Source organism: Copidosoma floridanum, unplaced genomic scaffold (genome assembly GCF_036245765.1).
Source record: "Copidosoma floridanum isolate Cflo_tuat_1 unplaced genomic scaffold, Cflo_Japanese_pri ptg000019l, whole genome shotgun sequence".
NCBI classification, from domain to species: domain Eukaryota; kingdom Metazoa; phylum Arthropoda; class Insecta; order Hymenoptera; family Encyrtidae; genus Copidosoma; species Copidosoma floridanum.
The window spans coordinates 9,028,469-9,046,131 of NW_028321896.1; the positions used below are offsets into that span (position 1 = coordinate 9,028,469).

Below are 17,663 nucleotides of genomic sequence, written 5' to 3' on the forward strand. Positions count from 1 at the left end.
AATTAATTATTTTGGAAACGCTGACCGTAAACACTGGCATTCGAAAATACTCGGAGACGATCCGAAAATAGTAGGCGTGAGGCCGAAGAACCAAAAAGACGGGCAATTGCGATTTCCGGTCCCTTGCACCTGTGCACTTGATGTTGACAGTGCCGAACACAACATGCGTCACTGCTTCTTCAAACTCGATGCCCATCAGGTAAGAATCTTGTTTACGCCAATGGTACGAAGCTGTGATTTGCCGGTTGTATTTTCTCGGTGCATGAAAATCGTGCGAGAAAAAGAAAAAAAAAGATGAGGCCCCGAAATACCCTCCAGGGCATTGGCTCGTTGTTCACCCCGCGTCCCTGAATCCGCCCGAAAATATACGCACGGCACGTCCAGTTTGGAAAAATCGCAAGTCCCTCCTCGATGAACTAAAAAAAAAAAAAAAAACCCCAAGGCCAAACAACTCGAGAATAAACGAGTCACACGTTGTGGAATGTTTTGGTATAAAAAAAAAGAAAAAAAAAAAGAAAAAAGAAAAATGTGCCGACTTCTCGTAAAAAGCTCGAAGGGGGCACCTCAAGACGCACCTTCGGTTGTGCTCCGTGTACATCGATCTCGCGAACGAGCCTCGGAGGTCTAAATAGATCGATCGCACGGCAAAATAGATCGGAGCCTCGGGCGAGGCCGGCTCGCGAATGCTCCCCGTCCCGCCGGGATATTTGCAGCGAGGGCAAGCGTATATACGTATATACGCCCAACCATGGAGCACACGCGATGAGGAGAGTCTGGCAGGGCTTATCGTGACACACATACGCCCTTACGACGAGCAGACCCTCCCCCCCCCCCTCACCAGCTTCTTCGGAGCTTGCAAGATGCGCAGAAAGCGCTCTCTCGGATAAAGAGAGAGAGAGAGAGAGAGAGAGAGAGAGAGAGAGAGAGAGAGAGAAGAGTGCAGCGTTGTTTTTGCAACGTACTATCTCTCGGTTAGCACCCGGCAGCGGCTCGCCAATACTCAGTATCGCCCAGCTAAGCGCACGGGTTTGTTCACTCTCGATCTCACCTCCAAACCATCATTTCTCTACTTCACTGCATCTCACCCGGGATATACATATAATCATCATATCCCCGGTGTGCGTCCGTGTTCGAGTGCCGTACGTGGTTGTAGTCCGTCTTTTTCTCTTTCTCTCTCTCTCTCTGTGTGTGTGTGTGTGTGCGTGTGTGTGCGCCGTCTCACGGGAGCCCCGCAGCATCTCAGCGCCGGAGCTTTTTAACTTGCAGAATTGCAGTGAGCAGCGTTCCGTAACAACAACGCATTTCCCGTGCAGACCACTATTGCCGTATTTTCTTCTGTCTTTTTCTTCTTTGTTACTATTTTTTTTTTTTTTTTTTTTTTTTTTTTTAGCTTATACACCATTGCACCCATTGATAGCGAGCACCTTTGCACTTTCTCGGTGTGGACCGAGAGCTTGACATTTTTTCGTCATCTCTGCGCTTTGTCACAATTTTCTTTTATTTTTTTTTTTTTATGTTTTACCTTCACCTTCGCTCATTTGATGTACGCTTTCGCTACGTTGTTTTTTTTTATTTTTTTTTTTTATTTGCACTGCGGCAAACAGGCCGCGCTTGCATTCGCTTCACGCAATTCACCGCAAGCTCGTTCTGTGGCTTCCGAAGATAACAAAAAACATCCCGTGTCACAGACGGGCCTATATACTGTTGACGTTTCGACGATTTTCGTCATCAAAGTGTGCCACGCTTACGTGATCGGCTAAAGCACCCTCCTCTCGCTTTTGCATATATTATCGTATTAGGTACGCCGTACAGTTTTTTTTTTTTTGCTTTGTTTGCTCCATAATCAGTGTTTTTTGTAGATCGATGTCGACGAGCGAAAGGTCCATCTAGCCGCAACAAGTGTGGAAAAAGTATCTCTTTTTCGGCGCACCGCGAGAATCTAGCCGAGAGAACGGGGAGGAAGGAAAGAAGCAGGTGTCGCGAGGTCCAAAAAGCGATGCAGCTGGGGCTATTCGGAAACTGGGGGGGCTTTTCTATAATTATATCGGATCCCTCTGCTCTGGTTTCTTTTCGCGGCGCGCGCGCGAACCCGAAGGCGCCGGTCTTTTCGTCCGGGGGATCTTTTGTTTTCGCGCGAAGGAGGGAAACCAGCATTATACGGTTGAGAAAAAAAAACAAAAAAAAAAACAATAATTACAAATCATCCAAATGGCAGGACGCCGTTTGTTACTGCGTCAACCGAGCGAGGGAGAAATTCGCCGGCTGCTCTACAGGTATACTCGTCGTTTTTCTACGGGCGCCCCTTTCGTTATGCGGACCCCGGTGTTACGCAATGCGGCTCTCGGGGACGGTTTTGCAGGCGATCGGTGCAACGTTCTATTCTTGAGCGCGTGTAAAATTATTTTTAACTCTCATCCTGTACGTCTTTTTCGCCTGTTTTCCGGATTTCCAAAAAAAGGTGTATATATTACATGCACATGGGTGTACGTGAAAAATGTGCGTAACATTGCACCGACGATATGCCAATGAAATTGTATATCTACGAGATGAGCGAAGCGTGTCGGTATACCTATATACAGTATTGACGATCAGTCGAGCTTATGTCTATTGTACATAAAAGTGCAATCGTGACTGTCGTGTTGCTTGAAAGACAAAAGATTCTTGAATAACACCCACGATGATCACCAATAACAATAACAAGAGAAAAAGTATATAGTGTGTAAGGCAACGCGAGTGGTGAAAAAAAAAAAAAAAAAAAAAAAACAACAACAACATGTTGTGGGCTTTTGTACATAGATGTAGAGCGTTATGGCGACCCTCGACGTTAAATTTACGAAATTCGACAACCGGCCATGGGGCTTTCGTCTGGCGGGAGGCAGCGACTTCCCGCAACCCCTTACCGTCATTAGGGTAAATATGAAATTGGCACTTGAAAAAAAAAAAAAAAAAAAAAAAAAAAAAAATTGTGTCTCAATCGATGACTGTCGCGATGAGGCGTGGAAAGGAAAAGTAGTGCGGCCACACACACCGTAAGACGAAAAATTTCAGGTAACCGAGGGAGGTCTCGCAGAATGCATGGGCTTGAAGGTTGGCGACATTATCGTCAAGCTCAACGATCAGCCGGTCGACGAGTTGACCCACGGACAAGCCCACGAGGCGCTCACCCTCGCTGGGAACAACTTTGTTTTTGGAGTCCGAAGGTAAGGATGCTTCACATACTCCTACCCCCCCTTTTTTTTTTTATTTCGTTAGATTCAGTATTTACGAAAAACATATCTATTCCTGCGTGATAAGCATTACATTTTGTGGGGTCGATGAAAAAAGTGTCAGTGTATAAAAAAGTACCATATTTTTAGGAGAGCAGGAAATGTCACGATTTATATGACAAAAATTATCGTATAACATGGTAATATTACTCGTAATTTCCATCATTTTGCTCAATGCGTGATTTCTTTGGATTTTTTTACTCATCTCATGCGAAACGGTACTTATGTGTCAAATAATTATTTTTTTCATATATATATAGTACTTGTTTTTACCCATCAATGTCAGCAGTGGCTCATTTGCCAAAAATTTGATCTATGCTAGGTTCCACGTAGCGATAAACTATGTGACCGCGAGGTAAACAAAGTAGCCACTAAAAACGCCTCTCAATTGCATCCCGTTGGAGTAAATAAGTGATAGAAGCAATAAATCCTTGGAAGTATTTAAATCAAGTAGAGATTTGTGTATTTGAATTTTTATGATTTTTATCGAGACTCGCTCCAAAATCCTCGTGTACGCGCGGAAAATATAACAAGTAGCTACGGGGAGACGATAAATCTTTAAGTTTATTATTTGCTGACTGGCTAAAGCTGAGGTACGAAAATTTACGAGGGAAAACAAGATTCCGAAATATCATTTAGGGGAAAATGCATATTTCGTGTCGGGGTGCATTACCTGGCTAATTGAATAACGAAACAAGCAACAGCTGAGCCGATTCCCGTTCAACTCTATCATGTTGCGAATTTAATTGTAATCTAATTACCATTGCGTTAAAAATTATGATGAAAATTTTTTTTGAGTTATATCGAGAAAAATATTTTATGACTTTTCATTTTTTTCAAACTTTTTGAAACAGCGTAAATTCAAGGAAACTTTTCCCAAAACCTGCGGATGCCAAGAAAAAAACTGTGAGCGATAGTACTTTTAATCAAGAGTAAGCAAAATATTTTTTTTTTTTTTTTTTTTCAATTTAAAAAAAATATAAGGCCTGTTGCTCTCAATTGCCCAGGCGTTCCCGGTGACTTGTGCAGAGGAAACAATTATTCGTACTAAATAAAAAAGGTTCACCACGATATCTCGGACCGACTACACGCGATCAAAGACGAGACAAAGAAACAAGAAAGAGCCGCTCGATCGGGAGGTCGAAAATAAAATCCGCGGGTAAACAAACTTTTTCGGACCCGGCGATGCCCCTCCCTCCCTTGGCGACGCGAACAAGCCATTCAACTCTGCGCAATTTTGTCGCAAAACCGGCGCTGCCAAGAAACCAAGTGAGAGCAAAATTTTAAGTAAAAAAAAGATAAGGGAGGTGGGGCAACATGTGGCAACGGCCGCATGCACAAATAGCTAACCCAGAATCAGAGAGCGCCGTCGTCTTCGGCTGGGACCGACTTTCGAGGTAATGACAATTGCGACGTTATTACGCTCGGAAATAGATTGAACCCCAAGGGCCTAATATTAGCCCGAGGATTATAATTTCGCGCCCAACGTGTTGACACCACGCGCGTGTACAGCAAGTATTCGCGATCGTAAAAATCGGCAAGAAGCGACTATTGGCAGAGGCCCCCTCGTGCCCCAGTTCCACACGGCCCGTCGAATTCCTCGCCTCTCCGGAGACTCGGTCTCGTCGGCCCTTCGCGCGGCCGATCAAAAATCACGCGCGCGCTTTATTTTCGCGCAACGTGCGAATGACGTGCCGGGGAGGGTTGGCCTGAATCCGCGCGGTTTACAATATCGCAAGGCGAGAACATTGGTCGTTATACCCCTGACGGACGTTTAACGGCGACCGCGACGCGCCCGAGTCATGGTCGCGCGGCGCGAGGTCCGTGCCTATTAAAACGAGGTTTTCAAAGGCCGATGGCTAATTTTAGGAGGGTCGCCGATGAATGGCCCGGCTTGTGTGTTTTTTTTTTGTTTTTTTTTTTCACGCCCGATCTTCCGTCACCCTGTGCAATTGAAACCCGCTGCTCCCTCCCTCTTGGTTTGGCCATGCGCGCGATCAATGATACGTTGTTTTGATGCTTTTGTCGCTGACGCGCTTTTGCTCTCTTTGTCTGATGTGTGACGCCCGAGGCTGTGTTGATTGATTTGCTCGTTAGATATGGCGATACGATTTTCGCAACGACTCACGCTGTCGTGGAATCATATGCGCAGCGTTGACGTCGAGCCGGTGATGGCCCAACTGGTGTGATGCTTATATCAATAACTATATGTAACATGTAGAGCTGGCGTGAAACGTGTTTGATGCTTTTTGAGGTTTTTCTTTGCGTTAGGTTCAAACTAATTTCAAGGAGGAAAAAAAAAAAAAAAAAAACAAAAAAAAAACTATTTTTGTGTCTCAGAACAGAAGATCCCGGCAAATCGGTCGAGGGGTTTGAGGAAAAGATCGAGCCGTATATGCTCCCTGTAAGTTGATTTACTTTTTCTCCTTTTTCAATGATGGAAAAAATGGTTGAAAAAAGAAAAGAAAAAAAACTCCGAAATGACGCTAAAAGTTATTTTTTATTTATTTTTAAGAAGGTTCATGTATACTTTTGTCTTTTTGACCGAGACCATTTTAACCATCAAAACTGATTTGATGTAAGCCGAGTAAAAGTCACGTGTGCACAAGAAAGAGGAGATGATCACCAAATGATTGCAGATCGAAGAGATACTATTCGCTCCGATCGAAGAAAATAGAGAGTCGAGCACCCCGGACCAAGTGTCCCAGATCCAGGAGGACGAGGAGGAGGAGCCCGAGCCAAGGGAGCCCGTAGAGGAGTACCCCGAAAAGCCGCGAGACGAGAACAGCGACATCGTACCAAACACCAAACTCACCGACGAGGAGATAGCCCTGTTGATCCTCGACCAGGAGGAGGTCCTCACCGACAAGGGAGTCCTAGGGTAAGACCCACCACACACCCACACTCGGGGCACATTTTTCACCTCGCTTACTTACTTGGGCAAACGTCCCCGTACAATGTCCAGCGTGAACTTCAAAAAGCTACGTCCCCGCGCGCCCCTCCTCAAGGAGTCCAAGGTATTCCAAGAACTCGCCAAGGAGACCGAGCCAGCCCCGGTCCAGGAGCCCAAGCACCAGACCACCTTCCTGCAGAAGCCCGACCGGCCCGTGCCCTCCGCCAATCGCTCCCGCGCCCAATCCGAGGAGTCGAAGCAGCCGGAGCAACCCGAGGCTTACCGCGTGGTCATCAAAAAGCAACCCAAGAAGAGCGTAGCCGAGCGCCTCGTCGAAAAGGGCCTGCTCGAACCATCGCGCGTCAAAACCCCGGAGCCAACAGCGGCACCTCGAGCGCCCGAGGTAATTGACGAGCCCGAATCCAGCCCCCCCGACTCCCCCAGCCACGAGTCCGACTCTTCCGAGACCCTCCTGCTACTCGACTCGCCGTCGTCGTCCCTGTCCTCCCTGTCCGTGCCCCTGTCCTCCGAGTTGTCGGTCTCCGACTGGGAGTACCAGCCCGAGCCCCTGCCCGCGTTCGAACTCGCCGCCCCACCCCGAGGCACCTGGACCCTCACCTCCTACGTTACCGAAGTCATACTCGCTGCAACAAACGAGCCGCAAATGCTGCCCATCAACGAGTCGATAATGGAAGAGTCCCTGTACGAGGTGCCAGCCAATAAGCCGCCGAGCAACAAGAGCACGAGACTGTGCCGCAGGGGTAGGTACGCCAAGCGCTGCCTAGACCGCGCCCTGGAGAGCCTCAAGAGCCCTGCCCGCGCCGGGCCCACCACCAAGCCGCGGCTGCTGCGTCGCGGCCACTACTTCGAGCGAATCGTCGGGCGCGTCAAGCAATCCCTGGGTGGGAGGCAGGAGCCGAGCGACGAGAGCTTCCTGCGGGTGCTGATGCTCGCCTCGTTGGCCAACAGCTTGCGCGACACCTACGACGCGGAGATACTCCACCGGGGCTCGAGCAGGCGCAACTCGAGGCGGCTCTCGGCCTCGTTGGCTTGCAGGCGCGACTCCAACGCGAGCGTTTGGCCGATCGAGAATGGCTTTTACGCGTACAAGCCGGGCAGCGTGTACAAGGAGGCGGACGGGGCAGGGTTTTCGAGGCGTTGCGCCGAGGGTAGGCGCCGGTTGTCCGTCATGTCGATGCTGGTCGCCGACAAGGTTGGCTCGGCCATGCGCTCCGACGTGGCCAGGGGTGTGGCTTACGCCCTCGTCCCCTGCGCCTCGGCGCTCGCCTTTTTCATGTACAACTACGTCAAGCGGATCAACGAGCGCGAGTGATGCTGTCGAGGGGGGAGGGGGCTCTTGGAATTATATATATATACTTAGGAGGGAAATGAATCTTTTTTTTTTTTTCATTTTAGAAATTACCCCGAGAGAGTTATTTTATTTGCGATTCCGATGTGGCGAACCACGAGCAATTGCGTGACGAGCAGAGTATACATTTATTACGCATTGAAATTCATCGAATTCATGATGTATGATAAGAATTTGTGTATCACGACAAAGTAGGAGGAAGGGGGTGTTGAAAAAAAAAAAAAAAAGCGAAATTTTCAAAAACAAGATAATATATAGGAGTTTGACACGGTCATATTCATTATTATTGTTTTTATCGTTGGTTTGTCGCGCGCGAAAAATCATCTATTGTATAAGAAAGCATTCAACGGTCACTGTTTACGTGTGCAACTATCATGTGTATGTGTATAAATTTTTAAAATAAATAATAATAAATCAAGATAAACATCAAGTTCAAAGTACTTTATTGTATCTGAGGTGCTTCACGCGTTAAATTGCCATCATGTCATTCATCGCAATCGCTCAATGATCAATTGTCAACGCGAAATCACGCGCGTCATAACAAATTTCGCTTGTAAAATTTATACGTTTGTGATTTTTGGTGTGTTCTTTTACAATGCATATATACCTGTACACATTCATGTAGATTAAGCGTATAGTTGCATGAGATATTTCGTAAGTATATAAACGTTGTAAGAGTGCCGTTTTTAATTGCTTGTAGCTTAGTCGTACCGATATTACAGTGCCACCGTGTGCGTGTGTGTGTAGTGTATGTGTGTACGCATCACGTCGAAGCCACATCATCGTTGTGGTTGAAAAAAAAAAAAATTAGATTCGAAAATCAAACAGACTTGAACAAAACCCAAGTTTCGTCATTCAAACGTGTACATATATATTTTATACGGTTTACGAGAATTGGCATACTATTCTCACACTGTGGAATCACACAGATGAATCATCTATCACATAAACTATCCCTACTTTGGATAGAGAAAAAAATCAGAAAAAAGAAAAAAATATTCGATAAAGAACTCGTCGAAAAATCATGTACCGATTGTCCCGTCATCTCATATCCTTACTGCATGACGAGTGCCGGCCACAGACTTGACAGGGTTACGTACGCCACGCAACGATTTGATTTTACTTGAATTGTCTGAAAAAAAAAAAAAAAAAAAAAAAAAAATGGCTTAACTAACGACGCTTGCTAACACCCCGAGCTCTGGGCCGTCGCTCGATCCCACGCGCACATGTACACATACTTTCCTCGAGTAATGAGCTTTCTAACATCTAACGCAAGCTTTTGTATCCTTTTTCTTTCCTGCTTTGTTTGGAAAACGCAAAAAAAAAAAAAACCACGCGTAGAAGACGTCATCACCGCCGGCGACTCCCGAACCATCCGACGTCCAGGCCCAGGCGTCCGAGTCGCGACCCCAATCTCGGACCGAAGTCACCGAGTCGGCGGACACAGCCGAGGAGGCCCGGGAAGCTCCGCGGGAGGAATCAACGGTACGTCAATTCATACTATACTCGATCAAATTCATTTTTCCCAAGTGTATATACCACCACGTACTGCCACTTGGGAAATTCATGGCCAAAGTTGTTTTCTCAATGTAAAAGAAGAAAAAAAAAAAAAAAAAGAAGTATTTACTTCCTACTGTTCGAGCAAATGCTTCATTGGTTCTAAATGTTTGTTTTCTCTCGGTGCAAGCATACCCAATTGCAGAAGCTTGTCCGCAACTACCAGTTAACCATGCTTCATTTTTTTTAAGTTATATTTTCATATTTGCCAATCGTATACGACGGAAATTGTTATTGAGCGTCACTAACGAAAAATGTCATGTTTCTCACGCGAATCCAACACTATACCCCCTCGGGATGAAAAAATCCACGAAATGGTCTCGCGTAGTATTGACCTTTGAAAGCACCCGGAGAAACTTTTCCCCGGAAAGCGAGAATAAACGATCTGTCGATAGCCCGAGCCGTTAGTCGCCGAGGAGGCACCACCACCAGCCACCGGGAGCATCGGAGGGGAGGGGCCGGCCCAGGAAATCAGAGTAGGGTCGACGGGGCCAAGGGGGCCGTCGGAGGCCGAGGTCGACGTGGAGGTCGCGGTGACGATGGACCGGGACAAGATCAAGGAGCTGGTTACCACGGAGATCAGCCTGGAGCGGCAGCTCGAGAGCGTCCAGAGCCAGTTGCTGGCCCTCAAGCAGCTGCCCAGCGAGATCGAGAAGCACTTGAGGATCGTGTCGGAGCAGCTGCACAAGATCATGGAGCTGAGCGGCGTGGAGCAGCAGGAGAAGGCCAAGGGTGAGCGCAAAGTCAGGACCGGGGGACGGGTATTTACGATCAGGCGGTCGGTGGGTGGGGAACGCAAGGAGGCGCGCAATCCGTGAACCTTACAACCGTTGGGATTTTTAAGCGTACAACTGGATAAATTAGGGAAAATTGTATGCTTGTGGTTTCACTTTTTTTTTTTTTTTTTTTTTTTTTATATATTATTAACTCGTGCAAAAGTAAAATATTTTCACTTTTTTCTCAGTTGTATGCTTATACGCAACTTAAGAATAGTGGGGTTTTTTTTTCTCTGGCATTAAATTTGTGTTTTAATTACCGTTCACTTGAGCAATTCTTTTTATCTTCCCAACGATACGGTTCTTGAAAATGCATTTATTCATTGAGCTCGTTGTATCGCGCAATTCGACTCATTTCGATTCGTATAGCAACAATTCCTTTTTGATTTTTTGTTTAAAACTAAATATTATTCACGTCCTACTATATTTATGATTACAAGTTTGTTTCCACTCTTACATTACTCAACAGGTATATATGAATAACGAAACGATCAAAACACACACACTCATTTTTCACTATACATTAAGATTATCATTTTGTTTCACATACAATAAGTATGTGCAAATTAAAAATGTGTTGTTTTAACTTTTATGATTTTGAGTGGGAAAAAAAAAAAAAAAAAAAAAAAAGACAATAAATGTTCAATGCACACAATGAACTAACATCGAAACACACGAAATGGTTGTTAATGTACCGTTTGTAATAATTATATTTGTGTATTAATATCATATCTGGTGTTGAATAAATCTGAAAATTGTTGAGCAACTGTGTGTTTTGTTTTGTTCCGTTAATCCCCCCTTTCCACGTAGTTGGTAATCAAACCATCCATAATACATACTTCGAAGTGGTATCTCTATACGCATTAATCAAGGAAATAACAGCAAAAAGCACCATTTTTTAATTCCTTGGACACTAATTGAGACAATCGACGTCTAGAATTATCATTTTCCGAGTGACAAACCCATCGAGTAACCTTTGACACACCCGCACTAACGATAATCGGGCGGATAATTTTAGCCGAAGCAGAGGAAGCGGTCCAGCAGGAGGGCAAGGAACAGGAGAGCGAGAGTCAGCCGAAGGAGGCCGAGGAGCAGCAGGGATTGTCGGCAATGGAGGACGATCGGCACTCGTTGAGTTCGCGGGACGACTCGTCGAGTTGGGCGCCCCACTTGATGTCCGAGGAGGAGACCTGGACCGAGTCGAAGGAGCTCGAGATATCGGTCAAGAGCAGCGAGGACGACGGACCGAGGGTCAAAAAGTACATCGTCTCGTACGAGTCGAAGGTGCTGCAGGAGTCGGAGGCGCTCGGAAGATCGAGGGAGTCCAGTCCGGCAATCTCGAAGAGTAAGTACTCGCGAGAAATCATGGCCGGTGCATTTTTCGTTGCTGCCGATTTGTAGCCGATTTTTTTTTTTTTTTTTTTTCCATGACCTTATATATATTGCGTATCGATCACATGATTTAACAAAAATGAAACATTCCAGCGAGTTTCGAACCAGATCCAAATTTAAGTTTACAAGAACAACTGGTGCAAGAACTTCAGGTATAGGAAAATAAAAAAATGAGATCCTGGTTTGTTTAGTGTACTCCCTGTTTGAAAAAAAAAAAAAAAAAAAAAAAAAAAAAAAAAAAAAAAAAAAGTTTTTGGTTCTGATTTGTACGAGTCGACTAAACGCTCATTAGTTTTGTTACCATATTATCTATGTTACCTTTACTGTCAAAAGGAGGGGAAAACTGCATCCGATTTATAAGCCATACTCCTTGTTCATTCCTTACCTCAAATACGTGATTTTTTTTTTCCATCATTTCACAAGCTGTCAAACTTTTCCTTAAAATTAATAAAGGTGTACCTTTGGATGTGAAACCTTCCTAACTGGAACCTCCTTAGTTTAATCTCTCATTAAAAAAATTTGTAGTGCAAGGGTGTTTTACATCTAAAGATGCATCTATGATTAGAAATTTTTTGCGTTGAGAAGAAAAAAATACCCCTCCATAACCGATATACACCGATTCTGCAACAGTACATTCCCTCGTGTTTTACCGATCTTAGATTAAAAAGTGAGTCACCGAAACAGTATGAGCCCATGTCCGTATATTATAGTGCATTCACATCGCATGCTATCTCCTATATACACGCAGCCAAACAATGTAGGTATATATGTTAATAATGTGTTCCACGAAGGTTTAGCATGAAATACATGATTTTAGATCACGAGTTCCTTATACTGTATAAGTACGTGTATATAAGTATTTTTTATCCTCACATCACGTACAGCAACGCCATTATTTCCTTTTTTTGCCCTTATATTTTAATCATGGTGTTTCCCACGTGTCCGTAAAACAATAACCCGAGCATCATCGTATTTACGAGCGTCGTCGACACGACAGCTCTCGCTTTTCACGATGACGCCGAGATTTCGAACGCCCCCGTAAAATAAAAAAAATTAAAAAAAAAAAAACTATGTACTTGTAATGTATAACAATAATAATAATAATGTACTGTTCAATGTTTAGCACAGGAAAGAGAGAAAGCGGCCGCGCGAATTGCTCTGGCAGCCCCAGGCTAGGCAGCTCGAGCTCACCTACGGTAGACGCTGGAGGTGTCCGAACGACTTCTTCAACGACGAGATGATTGCCGATGCCCTGTCCTCGCAGGCAGAAGTCATCCGTGGCAAAGCGATGGGGTAATACTGATATGGACTTGTTTTGTTTCCCTTCCTCCTCACCCTTTTTTCCCAAGTTTCGGAGAAAGTCACGGCATACCATTGGGTTTTTAGTTTTCACTAATTGTACGTGTTTCGTTAAAAGTATTGGCATTGGAAAAAAAAAAAAAGAAAAGGTATACGGTACACGCGTTTTTATACATGTATAAATGAAATCGAAAGAAAATACGTTATGGCGTATAAGTGATCTTTGGGTCTTATATTTTGCCAAGGTGAAACAAACTACATAAATATTCATGCATGCAAAGTTATGAATAACGAAAACCTGGAACGAGTTTCCAAAAACCGGAAAACATTAGACTGAAGAAATTTTCATGGTTATTGGACTGCTACCTTGAAAGGCTCGCGCTCTATATGAAAAAGCACATATTCAATACATGGACCGGAAAACCAAGAATGAAGTATCGTTTAATGAAAGTTATTTTTAGTGTACTTTGAAGAACTATCAAAAAAAAAAAAAATGTATTCTAGCATTCGCTGTTGAATTATGCGTATGTTTTTTGTGATCGATCGGTCAGTCCAATTATTGGGCACGTTCGATTATTTATCGTTCGTTCGTTCGCACTTCATTAGGACCTCGGTGTATAGGATCAATGCTTGTAAGGAACGCACGGTTCACTGAGCGATTCATTTTTCCCTGCATTAACCAAATCAACCGATTGAACAAACTTTCCTCTACGGGATGACGAAAAATTGTATACGTCACTCGGCCGTACATCAGCCACTTTACGGCCTCGTAACGTAATATACTATTTTCTCCTCAAAAAAGGGCGAATCAAATCAATATAAATTGCATCCGCATCTTTCGATGAATTCCAGGGTGAACTTCAAGAAATTCGAGAAAAAGGCCCTGCCGAATTTCGACCACCTGCAGAACTCGAGCGTCTACAGGATGATCCACAAGATAGAGGCCGAGCCGAAAAAAGGAATTCCAGCCCGGCCGCCAAAGGTCATAGCGGCCGAGGACATTGTCGAGAGGGTGGTAAGTGCCCCTCCGTCCCTCCTTCCGAACAACGGATGGAAAAAAAAAAAAAAAGAAATTTATTTTTCTTCTCCGCGCAGAACACGCCCATGTGCTGCATGGCGGACGACTCGAGTGTGAGGAGCATCAGCCACTGACCGGAGCACCTCGACATCGTCCCACGCGCGCAATCAACGGGAAGGAAGAATCGATTTTGGAACTCGTGCTCGCTCCATCTGCCGATCAACCAACACGATAAAGACGGGTCGTTCGAGATGCTACGTGGTTTCTCATCAAATGCGCGAAAAAGTCACGGGCGAGCTAACGGGAAGGAAGCAACAGCAGAGCCGCATCTCCTTTTCATTTAAACAAACGATTGTTCATTTTATACATGTGTTTGAAAAAGTACGCGGATGCATGTATGACATTTCAATGAAATCGCAAGTAAAAACAAAAGAAAGAAACAGACAAGAAAAAAAGTACATCAAAACACGAACGCAGCTTTTTAAAGAATAAAACCTCATTTCAACTATACACGCACCCACCCGCCGTAAGGTGGATTTTTTTTCTTTCTCATTTACCCGCAGAAAAAAAAAAAAAAATTTGCTTAACCCGGTGTACGGTAATTAAATGAGCAGCGTGACATCCCTCTCTCTGTTCATTCTCATGTATGGGAGACAAAAAATACCCGAGACACACAAGTCTGGACGGTTTCTCTTTATCGCAGTCGTGCGCTCGTTCGAATGCACTTACAACAAAGAGCCGCGAGCGAGAGGCGATATAGAGGCACGTGTAGGAGCCGAGTGTACTCTATCCGAAACAAATTAAAGTCGGCGTGCAAAACAAGTAGGTGTATGGAAAAACTGGTTTTTCTGTGCTGCGTCGAATCGGCAAGGGGGAGGCATTAGATGTGCCCGGGACGATAATGCGCGCGGCGCCTCTCGTTGCACGTATATTATATGCATGAGCGGCACGACTTTGAAAATACGGGATTACAAACATTATTCGAGGGTCGCGCGCGCGCGCGCTCTTAACTCGGTGGAGTACCTATATTATATGTACATACTGACTCGGGAGTTGAATAGACTTCTCTCGCGGGTAGCTTTGGTCCATCGGGTGCTTTGGGACTTTGCTTGAATTTGCCGATTACGGGGCAAATGGTGCGTTTGTGTTTTGCGAGGACAACGCGTGGAAGCACTTTTTCACCCGAAACACGCAAGAAAATTTGGGGAAAGAAAAAATCGTTGATTGAATTTTTTACGTTAATTCCCCCTGGAGAGTTTCTTACAGCGATAGTACGTATAAAAAGTCGTCTCTAATTTACTGGTTGTCGTATCGGCAAATTAAACTGTTCATGAATCAAGTCGATGTTTTCACGTAAATACAACACTTATGTGTATATGGTACATTGTTCGATTACCGAACCTCAGGGTGGCTTGAAAATTTCAATGGACTCATAAGTGCACCAAGTGATGCGTGGGAAACGTTCTGAAACAAGCACGTACTGTGCATGTACTACAAGATATACCTCAACGATTGACAGCGATTTTTATAATTAATTGTCCCATAATCGACTGCAAGTGATTGATAAGTGTCATTCAAGTGCATGACCTTTATAGTATAAATTTTTGTTAAGTTTATCAGATGTATATTGCATGTGGTTCAACATTTTCCATCTGGAGTAGGTATACCTATTAGTCGTCGTTCGTCGGTCATTTGTCAAGTGACTAACTTATCAATGACACGAAGTTGTTGACTGTTTTATATCTAATGCATTTGTGTATACAAAGGATTAAGATATCACCGACACGCGTGACGCGCTCGCACGTCATGTTATTAGGTAACCCACTGTATATGTCGCTACACCGTATATTTTACGTTGCGCTCGCAGTTGACTCAACGATTTAACACTCAATTCTTTGACCAACGTTTTTTTTTTTTTTTTTCCTCTGAATCCATTAAGATAAAACACGAAAGCTATTTTGAATAACTTACGGATGAGAAATAGGTGTCAATTATTTTTCGAGGACTCATCGATGAGACGAACCTCGACGGCATCTCCAATGGCTACAGTTCATTCGGGTGGTATTTTTTCGAATCGCGAGTCAATACCGTTTGTCATTCCTCTTTCTTCCTGATACACTTGGTTGAAAATATACTTTACTGCACGTCTACGGCTGCACAACGTATTCGATTACGAGTTAGACGTTGGAAGAGATCGGTATAGGGGCGCAACAAGCAATAGCCGCGGGTGGGCTTTTTTTCCATGTGATTCATACGGGAAAATATGCCTTTTCTCTCTCTCTCTCTCCCTCCCTCCAGCTGTGCTAGTTTTTGTTTGATAGACCGATCGATTTTTTGAGTATATCAGAATTTAAATAACAACAATAGTTTGCTCACGATGGGCACAGTTACGATGCAATTCGACCGAGTCCCAGTTTGCCATATTTATTGTCGAGGCATGCATAAATATAATAATGTACATTGATACACCAAGGAATTTTATTGAAATACCGATTTCAATGGAAAATCGTAAAAAACACTGAGATTGATTAAGTTTAAAAAAAAAAGAAATATCCTAAACGCGTGAATCGCAAAAAGTTGCAAGGACTCAGTTTTCGCGGAAAGGGTAAGAGCAAAAAAACGAAAAAACAAAACAAAGGGGGAGAGCCATCGAGAAGGTATTAGTACAGTACCTGCACTCGACTCTCGAGAAGAAAGTCAAGCCACTCATGACCGCAGAGGGGGGTGTTTGTTTGTACGTATAAGGTATACAGATATCTTTGCTGCAAACTTGTTTCTCTAAACGGCTAGACCAACGTTCCTCGTATATTTTAACTCGAAAGCAGTTACACGTTACGCAACTCTCTGAGCCGTATCGCGTGGTTTGTCGTTGCATTTTGATCGATCGTGCCACTGTGGCAAACAAATTGTACGGCTGTTGATCGAAACTGTATATATGTATATATATGTATTCATCGAATGTAGTTGAGATACAGCGCTTACCCTGAAGATACATAATGTTGCGTTTAAATAAATCACCGAAAAAAAAGGATACATGGTGACTTTCACGGGCGTTTTTCATGAAAAAACATACCACAGTACCGATACATCGATAATGATTATGTTATTGCGTACCAAAGACCTGCAACCTGTAGACCGATCACTGTTACTGTCGTACACATAATAGAATCGACTTTAAATGGCCAAGTCGAGAAGATCGGCAGCAGTGGAATCCCTAAAGAGATAAAACAACTCATGTTTCATCTCTAATCCGTGGCTTCGATCTTCTCTTCCACCCTACTTAGATCGACGCGCGAAAATCCACAAGAGCTCCCGGAAAACGTAACCGATACACCACCGATCCTCGCTCCACAACATATCGGTAGCAGAAAACTGCCCGCCTATAGTTTACGACGAAACAATTGCCCCCTGTATCGGGGTACGTTTAAGGTATACCTGCCAGGTATGTATAGGTATACATACGCATACGAATAGTTGTGCTCCACCAGCGCTGCAAACACGGTATACATGTATAGTGTATATGTATAGAGAAACAAAAGTCCCAGTCAGTGAGTCACGTTCGGCGCTCTCCGTGCCACGAAGCGGCAACAGTATATATATGGTGGAGGGAGGTGAAAAAGAAAAACACGAGGAAGCATGACGATTTTTTTATGCCAAAGCATCTCTTGGGCCCTCTCTCGCGCCTGAGAGCACAGCATCAGCCGGCCCAGTACCGATGAGTCACAAACTTGTCCACGCGCTTTGAGAGCACCACCTCTGTGTTATGTATATGTACATAATACTTTGGAATGCGACGAACGCCCGCACACGCGACCGTAGCCGAGGCTGCCTCCACGGGACTTGTGTTTTTTTGCCGATGGGCTGCATACGTATATATTTTGGGGGTGTCACGATCGACCGGGATCGGTAATATCCGTGCTTATTGTTTGGTCTCTAAACTGTACGATCGGACGAAGATCGGTTGTAGTTGTTTTTTTTTTTTTTTTTTTTTTTTTTTTTTTTTTTTTTTTTTTTTTTTTTTTTTTTTTTTTTTTTTGGTCAGGAAATCGGTAAGCGATAAAACGATAACGAAGAAGAGATCGATTGTTTTAGC

The 17,663-nt window shown here is 44.3% G+C and overlaps 1 protein-coding gene across 2 annotated transcripts; it reads left to right on the forward strand.

The window, feature by feature from the left end:
- Positions 1-1,176: 1,176 nt before the first annotated feature.
- Positions 1,177-13,794, forward strand: LOC106644072 (uncharacterized). 2 transcript variants are annotated; one of them, XM_089592822.1, is made up of 13 exons: positions 1,177-1,273; positions 2,797-2,910; positions 3,049-3,200; positions 5,607-5,670; positions 5,906-6,147; positions 6,232-6,541; positions 8,873-9,017; positions 9,536-9,817; positions 10,880-11,206; positions 11,347-11,405; positions 12,377-12,546; positions 13,405-13,567; positions 13,648-13,794. In XM_089592822.1, exons 2-13 carry the CDS (start codon positions 2,809-2,811, stop codon positions 13,702-13,704), a joined length of 2,073 nt encoding a protein of 690 aa, XP_089448948.1. In that variant the 5' UTR covers positions 1,177-1,273; positions 2,797-2,808; the 3' UTR covers positions 13,705-13,794. The 2 variants fall into 2 exon arrangements, with proteins under 2 accessions (XP_089448948.1, XP_089448947.1); XM_089592821.1 differs by lacking the exon at positions 1,177-1,273 and having other exon boundaries at positions 2,769-2,910.
- Positions 13,795-17,663: the final 3,869 nt, after the last annotated feature.